Consider the following 17,457-nt stretch of genomic DNA (forward strand, 5'->3'; position numbering starts at 1 on the left):
TTCAAGTGAGCCTATCCACACCCCTGCATCAATCTCCATTGGACCATAAGAAATTGATAATGGTTTGGTCTGCTTCATATCCACTCCATTTTAGAATAAGGCTGTATCATAACAAAATGTGTAACAAGTCAAGGGGTCTGAATACTTTCCGAATGCACCGCACGTTGAGGGAATTATTTTAGAAATACTTAATATGCCTTTGAAACAAGCATTTTTCTCATCTATTGGTTTTCAAATCAACATTCTTTTTTTGTACTGCTGCCAAAGGCTTAATCCCAGCCTACACCCATGTGTGCTTTATTGAGCTGATAATATGAATAAATAAATCTTCAATATTTTAAGATAAAGGGTCTGATCTGTTTCATCATGAGCTTATTGCTTTTCTTAAATATTTTAATGTGCAGTGGTTGTATGAATTTTGGATCTGTTCTTCCAGAACTGTCCCAGAGTCTGTTTTGAACCGTAGACATACTTTGTATCGCCCAATCGATGGCGGGACGCCCTTAATTTCGAGGTTGTAATTTAAATGTTGCTATTTTTTGTAGGCTACCAATTGTAGCCAATTGTTCTCCAGGGGAGCCTTAATCTAATAGCCATGGTGTAGCCTACATTTTTGTCTGATAATGGTAAAAAAAAAGATAGTAATGCATTTCATTTTGTAAAGTGGTTCCTTGCATCCTACATTGATGTAAAAATGCTGTTACAAAACATTTAGTATTTTTGGACAAGTGAGGTGAGATATTGGAAAAGTAAAAAGTCTCTCCTACTTGTCCAAAAGACTGAAATGGTCATTATGGGTTAAAACTCATGAACGTCTAAAACTGGATGCCCTTTTTTTGACAAAGAGATCAGTAAAAAAAATAATCTGTACGGCCCTCCGTTGATTTCTAAATCCCAATGTGGCCCTCAAGCCAAAACGTTTGCTCACCCCTCTTATGTGTTATATAGATGTTATAAAGGCTTTATAAACGTGTGCATAAGAACACCTACAGTAAAGTGTTTCCAAAGTTTTTTGTTGTTGTTGCACTGAAATAGGCTTAATGTCCCGGGTTGAACTGCCTATTTGGTTGACCTGTCAGTTCGTTACTCACCCACTCACCCTCTGACACGCTGCGAAACCACAGTTTTGTCTCTGAGGTTGTACTGTATTCCACAAACTTTCCCCAAATTACCGTTTTTTGGGGAAATCCCGGTTGAAGGTTTCCTTCCTGATTCGCAGGAATCCTCCAACCAGGATTTCTGAAAAACCTGGGAATTTTGGGAACATTTACGGAATTTTGCAACCCCAAATCTGAAAGCTGAACCCCCAGTCATGGTGCTTCTCTGCGTCATCCCTCCCAGGTCCAATGAGCGGCTGGCGGAGGCCAACACCAAGCTGATGAGCGAGCGCCACCGCAGCAAGTCCCTGATAGCCAGCAGCATTGTCAACGGCAGCCTGGGCGGGCCTCTGGACATGGGCTCCCTGGGGTCGGTGGGGGCCTACGGGGCAACGCTGGGGCCCCTCAACAGGAGCCTGGGAGGGCCTCTCCTTAGCCCCCTGGGGGATGGGGGTCAGAGCGGCAGGGTGGAGGCTTACCTGGCTAAGGTAACAGGCTGACTGAATTTTGAATGGCAATAGCGAATATGCAGGGACTGTGCTCCACATTGCTTAAAGGGATAGTTCACGTTTTTGGAGATTTAGTATATTTTTGACTTGACTAAATTAACCTTTTTGACTTGCGGGGCTGTTGCATTGGGTTTCCATGCATTCAGGTTGCCTTGGTTTACTTTTGACCATTTTTGTAACATATCCCATCTCCATGGTGTCATAATTGTGAGTTAGCAGTGTACTTTTTATGTTGTTTTTATGTAACATGCAGTGTAGTTACATTGTAATTTAAAAAATGTATAAGTGTCTGTCGTTAACTGAAGCTGAATGACAAAACTTTTCTAATGCTTTGCTTACATTTTTTTCCAAATGCTGTCTGTCTTCCTTTTCTCACTAGACCTATATATGACTAAATGTCCATCCTGTATCACCTCTATTCTTCTCTTGCCATCTTTCCTTCCTTCCTATTCTTTTAGAGTTTTCTTATAGTGGGACTTTGTGCCTAACCTCTCTATTTCTCAATCCTTCAGCTTCTAGCTCAAAAGTCTGTCTCTCATCTCTCCTCTCTTCAGCCAGACTCATGACCAGGTGTGTAGGTGTGTGTTAGCTCATGCTGCTGCTTCACTCTCCTCTGACCCTCCCCTCTCCCCCTCACATTGGGCCTCTCCCCTCACCTTCCCATTGGCCCACGCTTGCAACACTCCACACACAACCGTGGTTTCACAGCATGTGAGAGCGGGTGAATTTGTTTTGGCTTGGCCAGTGCCCCAGGTCGGTGGAGATTTCTCTATGAGAAATAGAATGGCTAGATCAGTTAGCTTTAGGGCTACCCATTGCAGCTGCACCAGGGTCCAGTCAAGTAATACAGGGTCACGTTCAGTTTGGCAAACGTTACACAGAAATGGCATGTATAGACCAGGTGTAATTCCTTATTCTACATGTCAGAGAGGCATGGTTGCTTTACATCAGGGCTCTCAACCCTGTTCCTGGAGAGCTATGCTCCTGTAGGTTTTGCTCCAACCCCAGTTGCAACTCACCTGATTCAGCTTATTTATTAGAATCAGGAGCTGAAACCTACAGGATGGTAGCTCTCAAGGAACAGGGTTGGAGACTCTGCTCTACATTATAGGCCTATATTTTTAATCTGAACCTCCCGCAGCGTTGTCCCACTCAACGCAGGCCAGTTGTCACAGATATCAAGACTACTATTCTTTAGTAACGATTTGATGGTTTGGGATATCATTCATTTGCACACAAATGTTTCAGAAACAATTGACTAGATTTAAATGAAATACAATGTGTTCTGTATCTGTTAAATAAAACTGCAGCAAATGCAGCTACTGTATTGTCTTGCTGAGATGTTGTGCTTGTTGAAATTTACTAACGAGAGGCTCCTCAGACTTTTTATAAAATAGTGAAATATTAGTTATCATTTTTATATAAAACTATACTAAATATATTCATGTCGCCAAATAATTGATTAAAACACACTGCTGCATAATTAAAGTCTACAGTAGCCTCAACAGCACTCTGTAGGGTAGCACCATGGTGTAGCTGAAGGACACCAAGCCTCCGTCATCTGGATACATTGACTTCATTACAAAACCCATGAGGCTCATGGTTCTAACCCCCTTCCATAGACTTACACAGTAATTATGACAACTTCCGGAGGATGTCTGCCAACCTATCAGAGCTCTTGCAGCATGAACTGACATGTTGTCCACCCAATCAAAGGATCGGCGAATGAATCTAGTACTGAAAGCATAAGCTCCAGCTAGTTAGCACAGCAATACATTTCTTTAAAATTGTAGAAGCGAGAGAGCTAGCTATATTTAGTTATAAAAAAAACATCTTGCTTAGCTAGCAAATGCAGCTAGCTAGTTTAGCTTATTCAAACACCTGTATCAAATGGAGAGGGATGCTATCTTAGCTAGGTGGCTATGGCTTTCCAACACTGGAACTCTTACAAGTTAAGGTTTTGGTTGTATTAATTTCTTGCCACCGGGGCCCGCTGTTGCAACTGCAAAACTGCAGTACACTACTGTGTGATTGTAGCGGGTTTACTAACGTGTTAGTTCGAGTCGCTATGTTGACTATGACGTTAGCTTATATGTTTTGGCTTGGAAAGTATTTTTTATTTTTCCTGGTCACAGCTGATGGGTTGTGTACTGAAGTCCAAAAGTGAATGGAAAAGGTAAAAGGAGGAGAGCGCTTAGATGCGAGAAGGAATAACACAACGGCAAAATGATCATGCTCTTTGTATGTGGCTGCTATGAAAACTGTTTGTGTGTAATCAGGGGTGTATTCATTCCTCCGATTCTGTTTAATCCTTTCTTAAACTGAAAATATCAGTATCATGTTCATAGCCTAAACCTATTGATGTTGCATTGAGCTTGGTGAATGGAATATGAGTGACAGTCATCCAATATGTAGCAATAGAAATAAGGCCATGTTCATAAAAACAATTATCATCTTCCCTCATCTTAAAAGTCACCGACTGCCACTGACATCCCAGTAATAGAATCTAACAGTGAACACTGTTCAGTTGGCGTAATTCAATCACTATAGGAACACCATTCGGTTTCCATTTAGGCTGAAGCAGAGCTTTGCTTGCATGCTCTGTTGTGTTGCTAAATTGCAGTGCTTTTTCTCATGCAGATCTGTATGCCTTTTTTCATCAAGCACAATTTACCAACATTAGCTTATGTTAAGTGGATTTAATACCAACAAGTAAAGCGGGCAATTTCCCTCTTTTTATGGAAAGTGGTCTTCTACTTTTCAGATGGTACAAGTTCTTTTTGTTTTATAAGGATATCCATTATTTAAAAAAAAAAAATGTGAACTTGTTTCTTGTTTATAAGCCCACAGCAGTGATAAAGATTTTGGTTATACCACAATATCTCAGAATATGCTTCCTCTTCTTTTCTAGATGCAGAATGAATTGGAGAGAAACATATCAAAGGAGTTGGACCATGGTAAGTGTTTATGCAGGGACTTAATTAAGTTCATAACACAAAATAACAGGGTTGTGTTTTTAAATTCTAATACTAGAAGAACAAGTCCAGATTATTGCAAACAATATATATTTTACACACAAGCTTAGAATTTAAAGTTCCCAAACAGTCATTCTGATTCCCATGTAAAATAGCCTTTTGAGTGACTAAAACATCACCTATAAATATCAAGTACATTCTCTCATGGTTAAATGCCAGGAAGTTTGCAAAGACTGGCTTAGTGGGCAGGGAGCCAATTTGGTGATACACTAAGCAACTCAAACAGCATTGATATTGCATCAATAGCTAGGTTTCAATCCAATTGGCAACAGAGTTTCATGCAAAAATCCACACTAAAAGAAAATGTGCCTTCGCTGGACAACAGCTCGCAGATACGGTGTGTGTAGGATATGCGGGTGGATTGTGGTAAAGATCAATAATGTTTTTATTTGTCAAAATGACAGTAAAGCATTAATCATCATGTCACCAGAATAAGACCCTAAAACATTTATTGGAAATGAGCATCAAGCTCCGTTTGGTGCCACTTTCACCACCCTGTGAAGTTCATCATATTTATTTGATCTGTAGCCTATTCGGCGTTTCCACCTCCATTTCTGGCATTATACGTTTTACCGACACAAAGATCCCACCATGTCGAACGAACAAATTGTCTGTCCGCGTTTTTAAAATTGCACCGAAACTGCCTGTTTCTCTCACCGCTGTCGTGATATTTTTTTATACTTGCATAGAAACTGTGGATGAAAATGTGGTTATTGATGTCAATTTGTTTATACGTCTCCCGTTTGGCATGTCTATTGTGATGCGGTTCAAAGCCACACTGACAGATGTGTTGACATGACAACTGAACGACCCCCCCCCCCCCCCACACACACCTTTTGTTCTATGCTGGCTGAATAACTACCAAGCCAGTAACGAGCTAACGCCCGACACAGATGAAAGGGGAAACATACAGTACCAGTCAAGATTTGGGACACACCTACTCATACCAGGGTCATTTCATTATTCTACATTGTATAATAGTAGTGAAGACATCAAAACTATGAAATAACACACATGGAATCATGTAGTAACCAAAAAAGTGTTAAACAAATCAAAATATATTTTATAATTGAGATTCTTCAAAGTAGCCACCCTTTGCCTTGATGACAGCTTTGCACACTCTTGGCATTCTCTCAACCAGCTTCATCCGGAATGCTTTTCCAACAGTCTTGAAGAAGTTCCCACATTATACTGAGCACTTGTTGGCTGCTTTTCCTTCACTCTGCTCTCCCACTCATCCCAAATCATCTCAATTGGGTTGAGGTCTGGTGATTTGTGGAGGCCAGGTCATCTGATGAAGCACTCCATCACTCTCCTTCTTGGTCAAACAGCCCTTACACAGCCTGTAGGTGTGTTGCAATTGTCCTGTTGAAAAACGAATGATTGTCCCACTAAGCGCAAACCAGGTGGGATGGCGTATCGCTGCAGAATGCTGTGGTAGCCATGCTAGTTAAGTGTGCCTTGAATTCTTAATCAATCACTGACCGTGTCCCCAGCAAAGCACACCCACACCATCACAACTCCTCCTCCATGCTTCACGGTGGGAACCACACATGCAGAGAACATCCGTTCAAAAAAAAAAAATCTCAAATTTGGACTCAGACCAAAGGACAGATTTCCACCAGTCTTATGACCATTGCTCGGTTTCTTGGCCCAAACAAGTCTCTTCTTCTTATTGGTGTCCTTCAGGATTGACTGACCTTCATGTCTTAAAGTAATGGACTGTCGTTTCTCTTTGCTTAGTTGAGCTGTTCTTGCCATAATATGGCCCTATTTGGTAAAAGACCATCTTCTGTATACCACCCCTACCTTGTCACAACACATCTGATTGGCTCAAACGCATTAAGAAGGAGATCAAGTCCACAAAAATAACTTTTAGCAATTGAAATGCATTCCACATTTTTTTTATATATTTATTTAACCAGGTAGGCCAGTAGAGAACAAGTTCTCATTTACAACTGCGACCTGGCCAAGATGAAGCAAGGCAGTGCAACAAAAACAACACAGAGTTACACATAAATAAACGTACAGTCAATAACACAATAGATAAATCTATGTACGGTGTGTGCAAATGTAGAAAAGTAGGGAGGTAAGGCAATACATAGGCCATAGAAGCGAGTTAATTCCAATTTAGCATTAACACTGGAGTGATCAATGTGCAGATGATGATGTGCAAGTAGAGATACTGGGGTGCAAAGAGGGTAAGTAATCATTTGGGGATGAGTTAGTTGGGTGTGCTATTTTCAGATTGGCTGTGTCCAGGTACAGTGATCAGTAAGCTGCTTTGACAGCTGATGCTTAAAGTTAGAGAGGGAGATATAAGACTCCAGCTTCAGTGATTTTTGCAATTCATTCCAGTCATTGGCAGCAGAGAACTGGAAGGAAAGGCGGCCAAAGTGAGTGTTGGCTTTGGGCATGATCAGTGAAATATACCTGCTGGAGCGTGTGCAACGGGTGGGTGTTGCTATGGTGAGCTGAGAAGGTGGGACTTTACCTAGCAGAGACTTATAGATGACCTGGAGCCAGTGGGTTTGGCGACTACTATGTAGTGAGGGCCAGCCAACAAGAGCATACAGGTCGCAGTGGTGGGTAGTATATGAGGCTTTGGTGACAAAACGGATGGCACTGTGATGGACTACATCCAGTTTGCTGGATCTATAAGTCTTCAGAGCAGTGGGCAGCTGGGAGGAGATGCTTTTATTCTCCATGGACTTTAGTGTTCGGAAACTTTTGGGAATTAGAGCTACAGGATGCAAATTTCTGTCTGAAAATGCTAGCCTTAGCTTTCCTAACTGACTAAGTATATTGGTTCCTGACTTCCCTGAAAAGTTGCATATCGCGGGGGCAATTCGATGCTAATGCAGAACGCCACAAGATGTTTTTGTGCTGGTCAAGGGCAGTCAAGTCCGGGGTGAACCAAGTGCTTTATCTGTTCTTAGTTCTACATTTCTTTGAATGGGGCATGCTTATTTAAGATGGTGAGGAAAACCCTTTGGAAGACCAACCAGGCATCTTCTACTGACGAGAAGGTCAATATCCTCCCAGGATACCCGGACCAAGTCGATTGGAAAGGCATGCTCGCTGAAGTGTTTTAGGGAGCGTTAGACAGTGATGAGGGGTGGTCGTTTGACCATGGACTCATTACGCACGCAGGCAATGAGGCAGTGATCGCTGAGATCCTGGTTGAAGACAGCAGAGGTGTATTTTGAGGGCAAGTTGGTCAGGATGATATCTAAGAGTGTGCCCATGGTTACGGATTCTGGGTTGTACCTAGTAGATTCCTTGATAGTTTGTGTGAGATTAAGGGCATATCGCTTAGATTGTAGGACGGCCGGGGTGTTAAGCATGTCCCAGTTTAGGTCACCTAACAGTACGAACTCTGAAGATAGATGGGGGGTGATCAATTCACATATGGTGTCCAGGGCACAGCTGGGGGTTGAAGGGGTCTTTAAAACTACTTATGGCTGGGGGGCAGCATTGAGTAGCTTGGATGAATAAGGTGCCCAAAGTAAACGGCCTGCTCCTCAGTCTCAGTTGCTAATATACGCATATTATAATTAGTATTGGATAGAAAACACTCTGAAGTTTCTGAAACTGTTTGAATGTCTGTGAGTATAAGCGAAATCATATGGCAGGCAAAAACCTGAGAAATCAAAACAGGAAGTGAGAAATCTGAGGATGGTATGTATTCAACACAGATCCCATTGAAATCCCCTTGGGATATTAATGAAGTTGCAGATCATCAAAGGTAAGGGAATATTTAGCATGTAATTTATGGTTTATGTTGACTACAACATGGCGACTATTTTCACTTGATTGTTCTGAGCGCCGTCTCAGATTATTGCATGGTTTGCTTTTTCCATAAAGTATTTTTGAAATCTGACAGCGGTTGCATTAAGGACAGATATATCTATAATTCCATGTGTATAACTTGTATTATCATCTACATTTATGATGAGTATTTCTGTTGAATGTGGCTATGCAAAATCACTGGATGTTTTTGGAACTAGTGAATGTAATGCGCCAATGTAATTTCTGATTTTTTTTAATATATATATGAACTTTATCAAACAAAACATACATGTATTGTGTAACATGAAGTCCTATGAGTGTCATCTGATGAAGATCATCAAAGGTTAGTGATTCATTTTCTCTATTTGTGCTTTTTGTGACTCCTCTCTTTGGCTGGGAAAATGGCTGTGTTTTTCTGTGGCTTGGTGGTGACCGAACATAATCGTTTGTGCTGCTTTCGCCGTAAAGCCTATTTGAAATTGGACACTGTGGTGGGATTAACAACAAGACTACATTTTAAAACTGTATAAGATACATGTCTGTTTGAGGAATTTTAATTATGAGATTTCTGTTGTTTTGAATTTGCGCCCTGCACTTTCACTGGCTGTTGTCATATCATCCCGTTAACGGGATTGCATCCCAAAAAGGTTTTAACTAGCGGCAACGGTGAGCGACTTGTTTCTGGAAAGGTGTATTTTTTAAAGTAGAAGCTTGAATTGTTTGGGCACAGACCTGGATAATATGACAGAACTCTGCAGGCTATCTCTGCAGTAGATTGCAATTCCGCTCCCATTGGCAGTTCTATCTTGACGAAAAATGTTATAGTTAGGGATGGAAATGTCAGGATTTTTGGTGGCCTTCCTAAGCCAGGTAGGGAGAGGCGTGTGTAGCCGAGTGATCATAGGGTCCAGTGAGTAGCTAGGCGAGCTGGAGACACAGCGATTCAGACAGCTAACAGGCTGGGGCTAGCAGATGGGCCTGCGGGGGACGTCGCAACTGAAGAGCCTGCAGAAACCCCCTCGGACGGTTACGTCGGCAGACGAGTCATGATGGATCGTGTCGGCAGTAAAGGTTCCAGGCCAATTGGCAAGAGAGGTATTGTAGCCCAGGAATTGTCTGATGGAATCTCTTCGGCTATCTGGGAGATACCCATCGAGCTTGAGGCTAGCACCAGGCTAACTGGTGTATGCTTCAGGACAGAGGCGTTAGCCAGGAGTAGCTTGCTTGCTGCGATGACCCGGTGTTAAGGTTCAGAGCTTGCAGTATGAATCCGGAGATGTGGTAGAGAAAATCAGTCTGATATGCTCTAGGTTGATATCGCGCTTTGCAGACTGGCAGGAATTGACGGGCTGAGGCTGGCTGATGTCCGAGTTAACGGTGATGACCGCTAGCAGTGGCTAACTGACTAATAGCTAGTAGATCCGTACCAAATTGGGTGAGGCGGGTTGCCGGCGAGTATGTTCAGTCCGTAGATGGAAATTGAGATCAAAAATTTATGCTAAATATTTTGGAAGAAAACGATATATACACGGGACGGGACGACAATAACAGACGTCCGACTGCTATGCCATCTTGGAACACAAGATGACTATCTTATGAAGCTGGTTGAGAGAATGCACACCAAAGAGTGTGCAAACATGTCATCAAGGCAAAGGGTGGCAACTTCGAAGAATCTCAAATATAAAATATATTTGGATTTGTTTAACACTTTTTTGGTTTCTACATGACTCCATGTGTGTTATTTCATTTTTTTTTTGATATCTTCATTATTATTCTACAATGTAAAATAAAGAAAAACCCTTGAATGAGGAGGTGTGTCCAAACCTTTGACTGGTACCGTTTAATTATATTTGCTGACTCCCTACAGTAAAATTTTGGCACCAGTAGAGTAGCTAAAGCTAAAGTCTGAAGTTTACATACATACATACACAAATACATTTAAACTCGGTTTTTCACAATTCCTGACATTTAATCCTTGTAAAATTCCCTGTTTTAGGTCAGTTAGGATCACCACTTTATTTTAAGAATGTGAAATGTCAGAAGAATAGTGGAGAATTATTTATTTCAGCTTTGTTCTTTCTTCACATTCACAGTGGGTCAGAAGTTTACGTACACTCAATTAGTATTTGGTAGCATTGCCTTAATTGTTTAACTTGTGTCAAATGTTTCGGGTAGCCTTCCGCAAGCTTTTGTAGGCCGCCTTGCTCGTGCACGCTTTTTCAGTTCTGCCCACAAATTTTCTATAGGACTGAGGTCAGGGCTTGACTTTGTTGTTCTTAAGCCATTTTGCCACAACTTTGGAAGTTTGCTTGGGGTCATTGTCCATTTGGAAGACCCATTTGCAACCAAGCTATATAACATCCTGACTGATGTCTTGAGATGTTGCTTCAATATATCCACATAATTTTCCTCCCTCATGTTGCCATCTATTTTGTGAAGTCCACCAGTCCCTCCTGCAGCAAAGCACCCCCACATGATGCTGGTCTTGGATTGATTTGCACTTTTCGCACCAGAGAACATTCATCTCCAAGAGACAGAACGCGTCTCCTTCCTGAGCGGTATGACAGCTGTGTGGTCCCATGGTGTTTATACTTGCGTACCAACATGATGCTGCCACCCCCGTGTTTCATGGTTAGGATGGTGTTCTTTGGTTTGCAAGCCTCCCCCTTTTTCCTCCAAACATAACGATGGTCATTATGGCCAAACAGTTCTATTTTTGTTTCATCAGCCCAGAGGACATTTCTCCAAAAAGTACAGTCTCTGTCCCCGTGTGCAGTTGCAAACCATAGTCTGGCTTTTTTATATCAGTTTTGGAGCAGTGGCTTCTTCCTTGCTGAGCGGCCTTTTAGGTGGTCCAACATCTTCACAAGGTCATTTTCTGTTGTTCTGGGATTGATTTGCACTTTTCACACCAAAGTACATCTCAAGGAAACAGAACGAGTCTCCTTCCTGAGCGGTATGACGGCTGCGTGGTCCCATGGTGTTTATACTTACTATTGTTTGTACAGATGAACATGGTACCTTCGGGCGTTTGGAAATTGCACCCAAGGATGACCCAGACTTGTGGAGGTCTACAGTTTTTTTTAGGAAGTCTTGGCTGAGTTCTTTTGATTTTCCCCATGATGTCAAGCAAATAGGCACTGAGTTTGAAGGTAGGCCTTGAAACACTCAGGCTAATTTACATCATTTATCAGAAGCTTCTAAATCCATGACATCATTTTCTGGAATTTTCCAAGCTGTTTAAAGGCACAGTCAACTTAGTGTATGTAAACTTCTGACCCACTGGAATTGTGATACAGTGAATTTTATGTGAAATAATCTGTTAGCGATTGTTGGAAAAATTACTTGTCATGGACAAGGTAGATGTCCTAACCGACGTGCCAAAAATATAGTTTGTTAAAAAGAAATTTGTGGAGTGGTTGAAAACGAGTTTTAATGACTCCAACCTAAGTGTATGTCAACTTCCGACTTCAACTGTATCTAGCTTTATAAACCACTCCCCTCTGAAAACACACCTTCGATGTTGGTTACATCTTTATTTAAATTAGGTAATAGAATATGATGTTACCGGTGGTGTATTTAAACAAGCATTAGGGTGATGCCACTCTATCCCCTTAATAATCCCGACTCCTGAATCCAAGTGTTTGACATGGGGGAGGGGACCAGTAACTTTATGATCAAACTTTAGTCATGTAGAAACAGTCAATTTTCATACTTTGATCTGGTTTCATCCAAATATCATCCAATTCCATGAAAAACATGATTTTGACATTTCATTACCTTTAATAATTTCTTTCTCTCCGTCTCTCTCTCTCCCCTCACTGCCTTCTCTCTCTTCAGCGACAGCAGAGCTTGAGTGCTCTGCCCGGATGTCTCCGGTGGGCTCTGCCTCGGGCTCCCCTACTAGCCTGGGTTGGGGTCTCAGTGTGGTGGAGGACCCGGTCAGCAGGGCCACACAGCAGTACCTGGAAGTGCTCAAGAAAAACTATATGATTTGACCAACCCATAGCAGGGCCAGGCAGCACTGGGCTACCCAAAGGGAGCCACAACTGTCCACTTTACCATGACCTGGGTGGTGTTTATTAAGGGCACGCGGTGGGAAACGTTTTGCAATGGAAGGCAAAAATGACGTTTTTAAGTCCAGGTATTCATTCCGCTTCATTCTGTTTTCTCCCGTTTGGTGCTCTAATGAACATCACCCTGGGCCTCATCAATGCATGCTTATATAAAAAGAACATGCACATTGAGAAAAACACTAAAGGGTAAAGCCACTCCACTGTAACACATTCCCCCCAAAAAAGTTTACTCTTTATTCTAAAGAGTCTTTTAAGAAAGGAAACAGCACATTGCAGTTACAGTGCATTTGAAAAGTATTCAGACCCCTTGACTTCTTCTACATTTTGTTAAATTACAGGCGTATTCTAAAATGGATTACATCAACCCCCCCCCCCCCCGTCAATCTACACACAATGCCCCATTATGACAAACCAACAACAGTTTTTTAGATATGTTTGCATATGTATTAAAAATGTAAAACTGAAATATCACATTTACATAAGTATTCAGACCCTTTAGTCAGTACTTTGTTGAAGCACCTTTGGCAGCGATTATGGCCTCGAACGCTACAAGCTTGGCATACCTGTATTTGGGGAGTTTCTTCCATTCTTCTCTGCAGAACCTCTGAAGCTCTGTCAGATTGGATGGGGAGTGTCGCTGCACAGCTAGTTTCAGGTTTCTCCAGATCGGGTTCAAGTCCGGGCTCTTGCTGGGCCGCTCAAGGATATATCTAGAGAATTGTCCCGAAGCCAGACCTGCGTTGTTGTTGTACTGTTGGAAGGTGAACCTTCGCCCCAGTCTGAGGTCCTGAGCGCTCTGGACCAGGTTTTCATCAAGGATCTCGCTGCACTTTGCTCCATTCGTCTTTCCCTCGATCCTGACTAGTCTACCAGTCCCTGCCGCTTAAAAACATCCCCACTGCATGATGCTGCCACCACCATGCTTCACCATAGGGATGTTGCCAGGTTTCCTCCAGACATGACACTTGGTATTCAGGCCAAAGATTTCAATCTTGGTTTCATCAAACTAGATATTCTTGTTTCCTTTCAGTGCCTTTCGGCAAACTCCAAGCGGGCTGTCATGTGCCTTTTTCTGAGGAGTGGCTTCCGTCTGTCCACTCTACCATTAAAAACCTGATTGGTGGAGCGCTGCAAAGATGGTTGTCCTTCTGGAAGATTGTCCTATCTCCACAGAGGAACACTGTCAGAGTGACCATCAGGTTCTTGGTCACCTCCCTGACCAAGGCCCTTCTCGCCTGATTCCTCAATTTGGCTGGACGACCAGCTCCAGGAAGAGCCTTGGTGGTTTCAAACTTCTTCCATTTAAGAATGATGGAGGTCACTGTGTGCTTGGGCTCGGTCAATGCTGCAGAAATGTTTTGGTAACCTTCCCCAGATCTGTGCCTTGACACAATTCTGCCTCGGAGCTCAACTGACAATTCGACCTCATGACTTGTTTTTTGCTCTGACATGCACTGTCAACTGTGGGACTTATATATACAGGTGTGTGCCTTTACAAATCATGTCCAATCAATTTAATTTACCACAGGTGGACTCCAATCAAGTTGTAGAATAATCTCAAGGATGGTCAATGGAAACAGGATGCAACTGAGCTCAATTTCGAGTCTCATAGCAAAGGGTCTGAATACTTACCTTTATTTACGTATTTCAGTTTTTTATTTTTCATACATTTGCAAACATTTCTCAACTTGTTTTCACTTTGTCATTATGGGGCATTGTGTGTAGATTGATGTTTTATTTAATCCATTTTAGAAGGCTATAACCTAACAAAATGTTAGTCAAGTGGTCTGAATACTTTCGGAATGTACTGTATACACGAGAAAGATGGCATGATATTATTTTTTTCAAAGCCATATTTTTTTACATATTTGTTATTAACCTCCTGGAGACAATGTCCGCGCCCCCTTGGACATATAATATAAACATCTTCATAAAAATCTCTAAGCAAGAGATATCTGTTTTTTTGCATGGGCTCCGTCTCAATCCAACACATTCACCGATGTCAGCCTTCATCATCTACGGTGAAAGATGGCAGCGCTACGGCTGTGTTTGTCAAACCATGAGACATCCCTATTATGACCCCTCTATGGAAAGATGGGACTCTAACGAAAACATACATGATTTGCTCTGAGATGCCCACATACCTCACAAGACTCGCCCGAAGACTCACCCGGTACCACAAGACTCGCCCGGTAGCAGTTTAAAAAATGAATCAAAGTGTACACTCACCAGACAGTTTATTCGGTACACTACCCCGTTCACGAAAATGGATCACTTCTACAGACAGTGGGTCACGTGGCCAGGGCTTGGTATTTTAAGCAGGCAGACAGGCATTGAGGTATTCCGTTACTGTTCGATTGAATGCTAAAATTGGCATAATGAGTGACCTAAGTGACTTTGAGCATGGTATGATCGTCGGTGCGTTGCACACCGGATCCAATATCTCAGAAACGGCTGCCCTCCTGGGCTTTTCACGCACTACAATGTCTAGGGCTCTGTGGGCGAAAACAGCTAATTGAAAGAGGTCGAAGGAGAGTGGCAAGAATCGTGCAAGCTAACAGGCGGACCACAAACAGACAAATAGCGTTGCAGTACAACAGTGGTGTGCAGAACGGCATCTCAGAACACACAACTTGTCGATTCTTGTCACGGATGGGCTATTCCAGCATTCGACCACACTGAGTTCCACTCTTATCACTAAAAATAAGAAGCAGTACCAGGGGACACGCCTTCTACACCACTTGACAATTGAGGAGTGGAAAAACATTGCATGGAACATGACAGTGAGTAGGGTTTACTTGAGTGGCCTGGCTCAGTCCGCAGACCTCAACCCAATAGAGCATCTTTCGGATGAGATGGAACAGGCTGTTGGCAGTATGAATGTATCGCCGTCCAATCTGCAGCTACTACGTGATTCCGTCGCGTCAGCATGGACCAACATCCCTTTGAAGAATACCCTAAAGAATTCGGTCTGTTCTGGAGGCAAAGGGCGGTCCGATCGCTCTGGATAAGAGCGTCTGCCAAATGACTTAAATGTAAATGTAATGTAAATGATCCGGTACTAGATGGGTGTACCTAATAAACTGTCTGGTGAGTATATGGAAGTAGTTTAGTGCGTAAAAAAAGGGGTTAAATATTTGCTGAAAAATATTATAATTATCTTATCTCATATATAGGACAGACACTTCAAAACAAGCTTCCTTTAAAAAAAAATAACCTTTTTCCATATACAAATCTGTTATTCAATGTGTTTCAATGGGCTAGTAGCAGACGTGTGTGTATATATAGACATGTATACATACACATACACATACATATAAGTTCTTAAGTATTGTTACTCTTGTATGATCTGTTTTTTTCTATGGTTCAGTCCTTTTCAGTACAGTGTGTATACACTATAGGTTCCTGCGTACAGATTGTCTTAAATTGTTTGCCATTTACTTTATGGTATTGATTTATTGGATATTTTATAGTATTGGATGTATGTACCATGAGTAACATTACCAAGATATCACTTTTTTTGGTATGTGCCGTGTAATGGTTCAATATGTTTTTTTCCTGTCTTGTCCTGTTTTTTTGTTGTTGTTGTTGTAATGCACAACATATACTTGAATGAGACAAACGAGGATATTCTGTAGTTAAACAGGGTACCCATATTTTGTATTACCTCGTTACATTAGTTTTTGTTTGATCTTAGTTACAAAAAATATTACATGGGAGAAAAAAATTAACATTTCAGTATTTTTTTAAGGTCAACAGTTGCTATAAAAAAAAATATTTATGGAAAAGAGAATAGCCATCTGAACCCTTGTACAGTACATTACAGAAGATCTGTAAATTTATGAATAAAAGTCTACAAACATTTGTTCATTTTTCATGTATAGATTGTACACACATTTGGGATCCCAACTTTCGTTAGCTCATTTGACATATTTTACATCCTCCCCACTCCTAACACACACAACACAAATCATTCATGTCTGAAACTTGATGTTATACACTTTTAAAACCGCATTCCCCTCTACTTCTTAAAATTAGGGTCTGTAGTGTGTTTATGATGCCCCCATCCCGTGTGTCTCTCTCCTTTGATCAGTCCTCTGTCATCTTCTGATGTTGCTATATTCAAACTTGGTTACATTTACTTGTGCCCATCGAACTGTAAAGGAAACATCTGACAGACTGACTGCTTTATAATTATTTTTTTCATCCTTTTATAGACACAACTTCAAACATTTATCAAGTTGTAGAACAGGGAGCCATACAAATAGAGACGGAATGTGATTAAGACATGTTGGAGAGATTGTTTTGAAAATAAACGCATGCATAAAACAAATCATTTCCACAGTGGGTCATTCTGTTTCTATAATGCCGTTCTGTTGATTGCCACTCTGTTCTCTCCGCTTGCCAGTCAAACCAATAATAGACTTCGGGAAAACTAAAAGATATCTATTTCCCACCCAATGGCCCCATAACGAGCTAGCAAGTCGATAGGCAAAAGTCACACTTGTTTTTTTTGTTTTGATTAACATCTTCAACTGGTCTACCTCAATACTGTGCAAATATATATATATATATATATATATATATATTAACATTGATAGACATATCTTGTTGGTAAATTAATAATGTGGCCTCAAATTAGTCAAACCTGGACTAATTAAACACTTTTTTACAAATAAAAAAATGTGACCGTGCTACTGTACATAATTCATAGTGTCTGCTATAGACAGCTTCAGACATGGCCGGCACTGCCTACACAGTTCAAGTATATGTAATGCTTAGTGGGACTGAACATGACAGAAAAAATTTACTTCCTCAGTAGTCTTTTTTTTTCTCCACATCAGTGGATCTTCCTGTATATTGTATGACAGACAAGCAATGCATTGCAGTCAGCTCCAGGGGGTTTGATAGTAGTGCTGTCACAATATTGTACCATACTCAATTTTCC

At 41.5% G+C, this 17,457-nt stretch overlaps 1 protein-coding gene across 1 annotated transcript in view; it reads left to right on the plus strand.

Annotated features, from left to right (window-relative positions):
* si:ch211-272n13.3 (ankyrin repeat domain-containing protein 26) overlaps positions 1–16,374 on the plus strand; it is a 99,392-nt gene extending 83,018 nt beyond the window's left edge. The window contains exons 43-45 of the mRNA XM_064930643.1: positions 1,342–1,585; positions 4,518–4,563; positions 12,274–16,374. Of these exons, the coding sequence (XP_064786715.1) occupies positions 1,342–1,585; positions 4,518–4,563; positions 12,274–12,431 (448 nt within the window). The 3' untranslated portion in view covers positions 12,432–16,374. The remainder of the gene's footprint in view (positions 1–1,341; positions 1,586–4,517; positions 4,564–12,273) is intronic.
* The last annotated feature ends 1,083 nt before the right edge of the window (positions 16,375–17,457 follow it).

This window comes from Oncorhynchus masou, chromosome 22, assembly GCF_036934945.1.
Source record: "Oncorhynchus masou masou isolate Uvic2021 chromosome 22, UVic_Omas_1.1, whole genome shotgun sequence".
Classification (NCBI taxonomy): domain Eukaryota; kingdom Metazoa; phylum Chordata; class Actinopteri; order Salmoniformes; family Salmonidae; genus Oncorhynchus; species Oncorhynchus masou.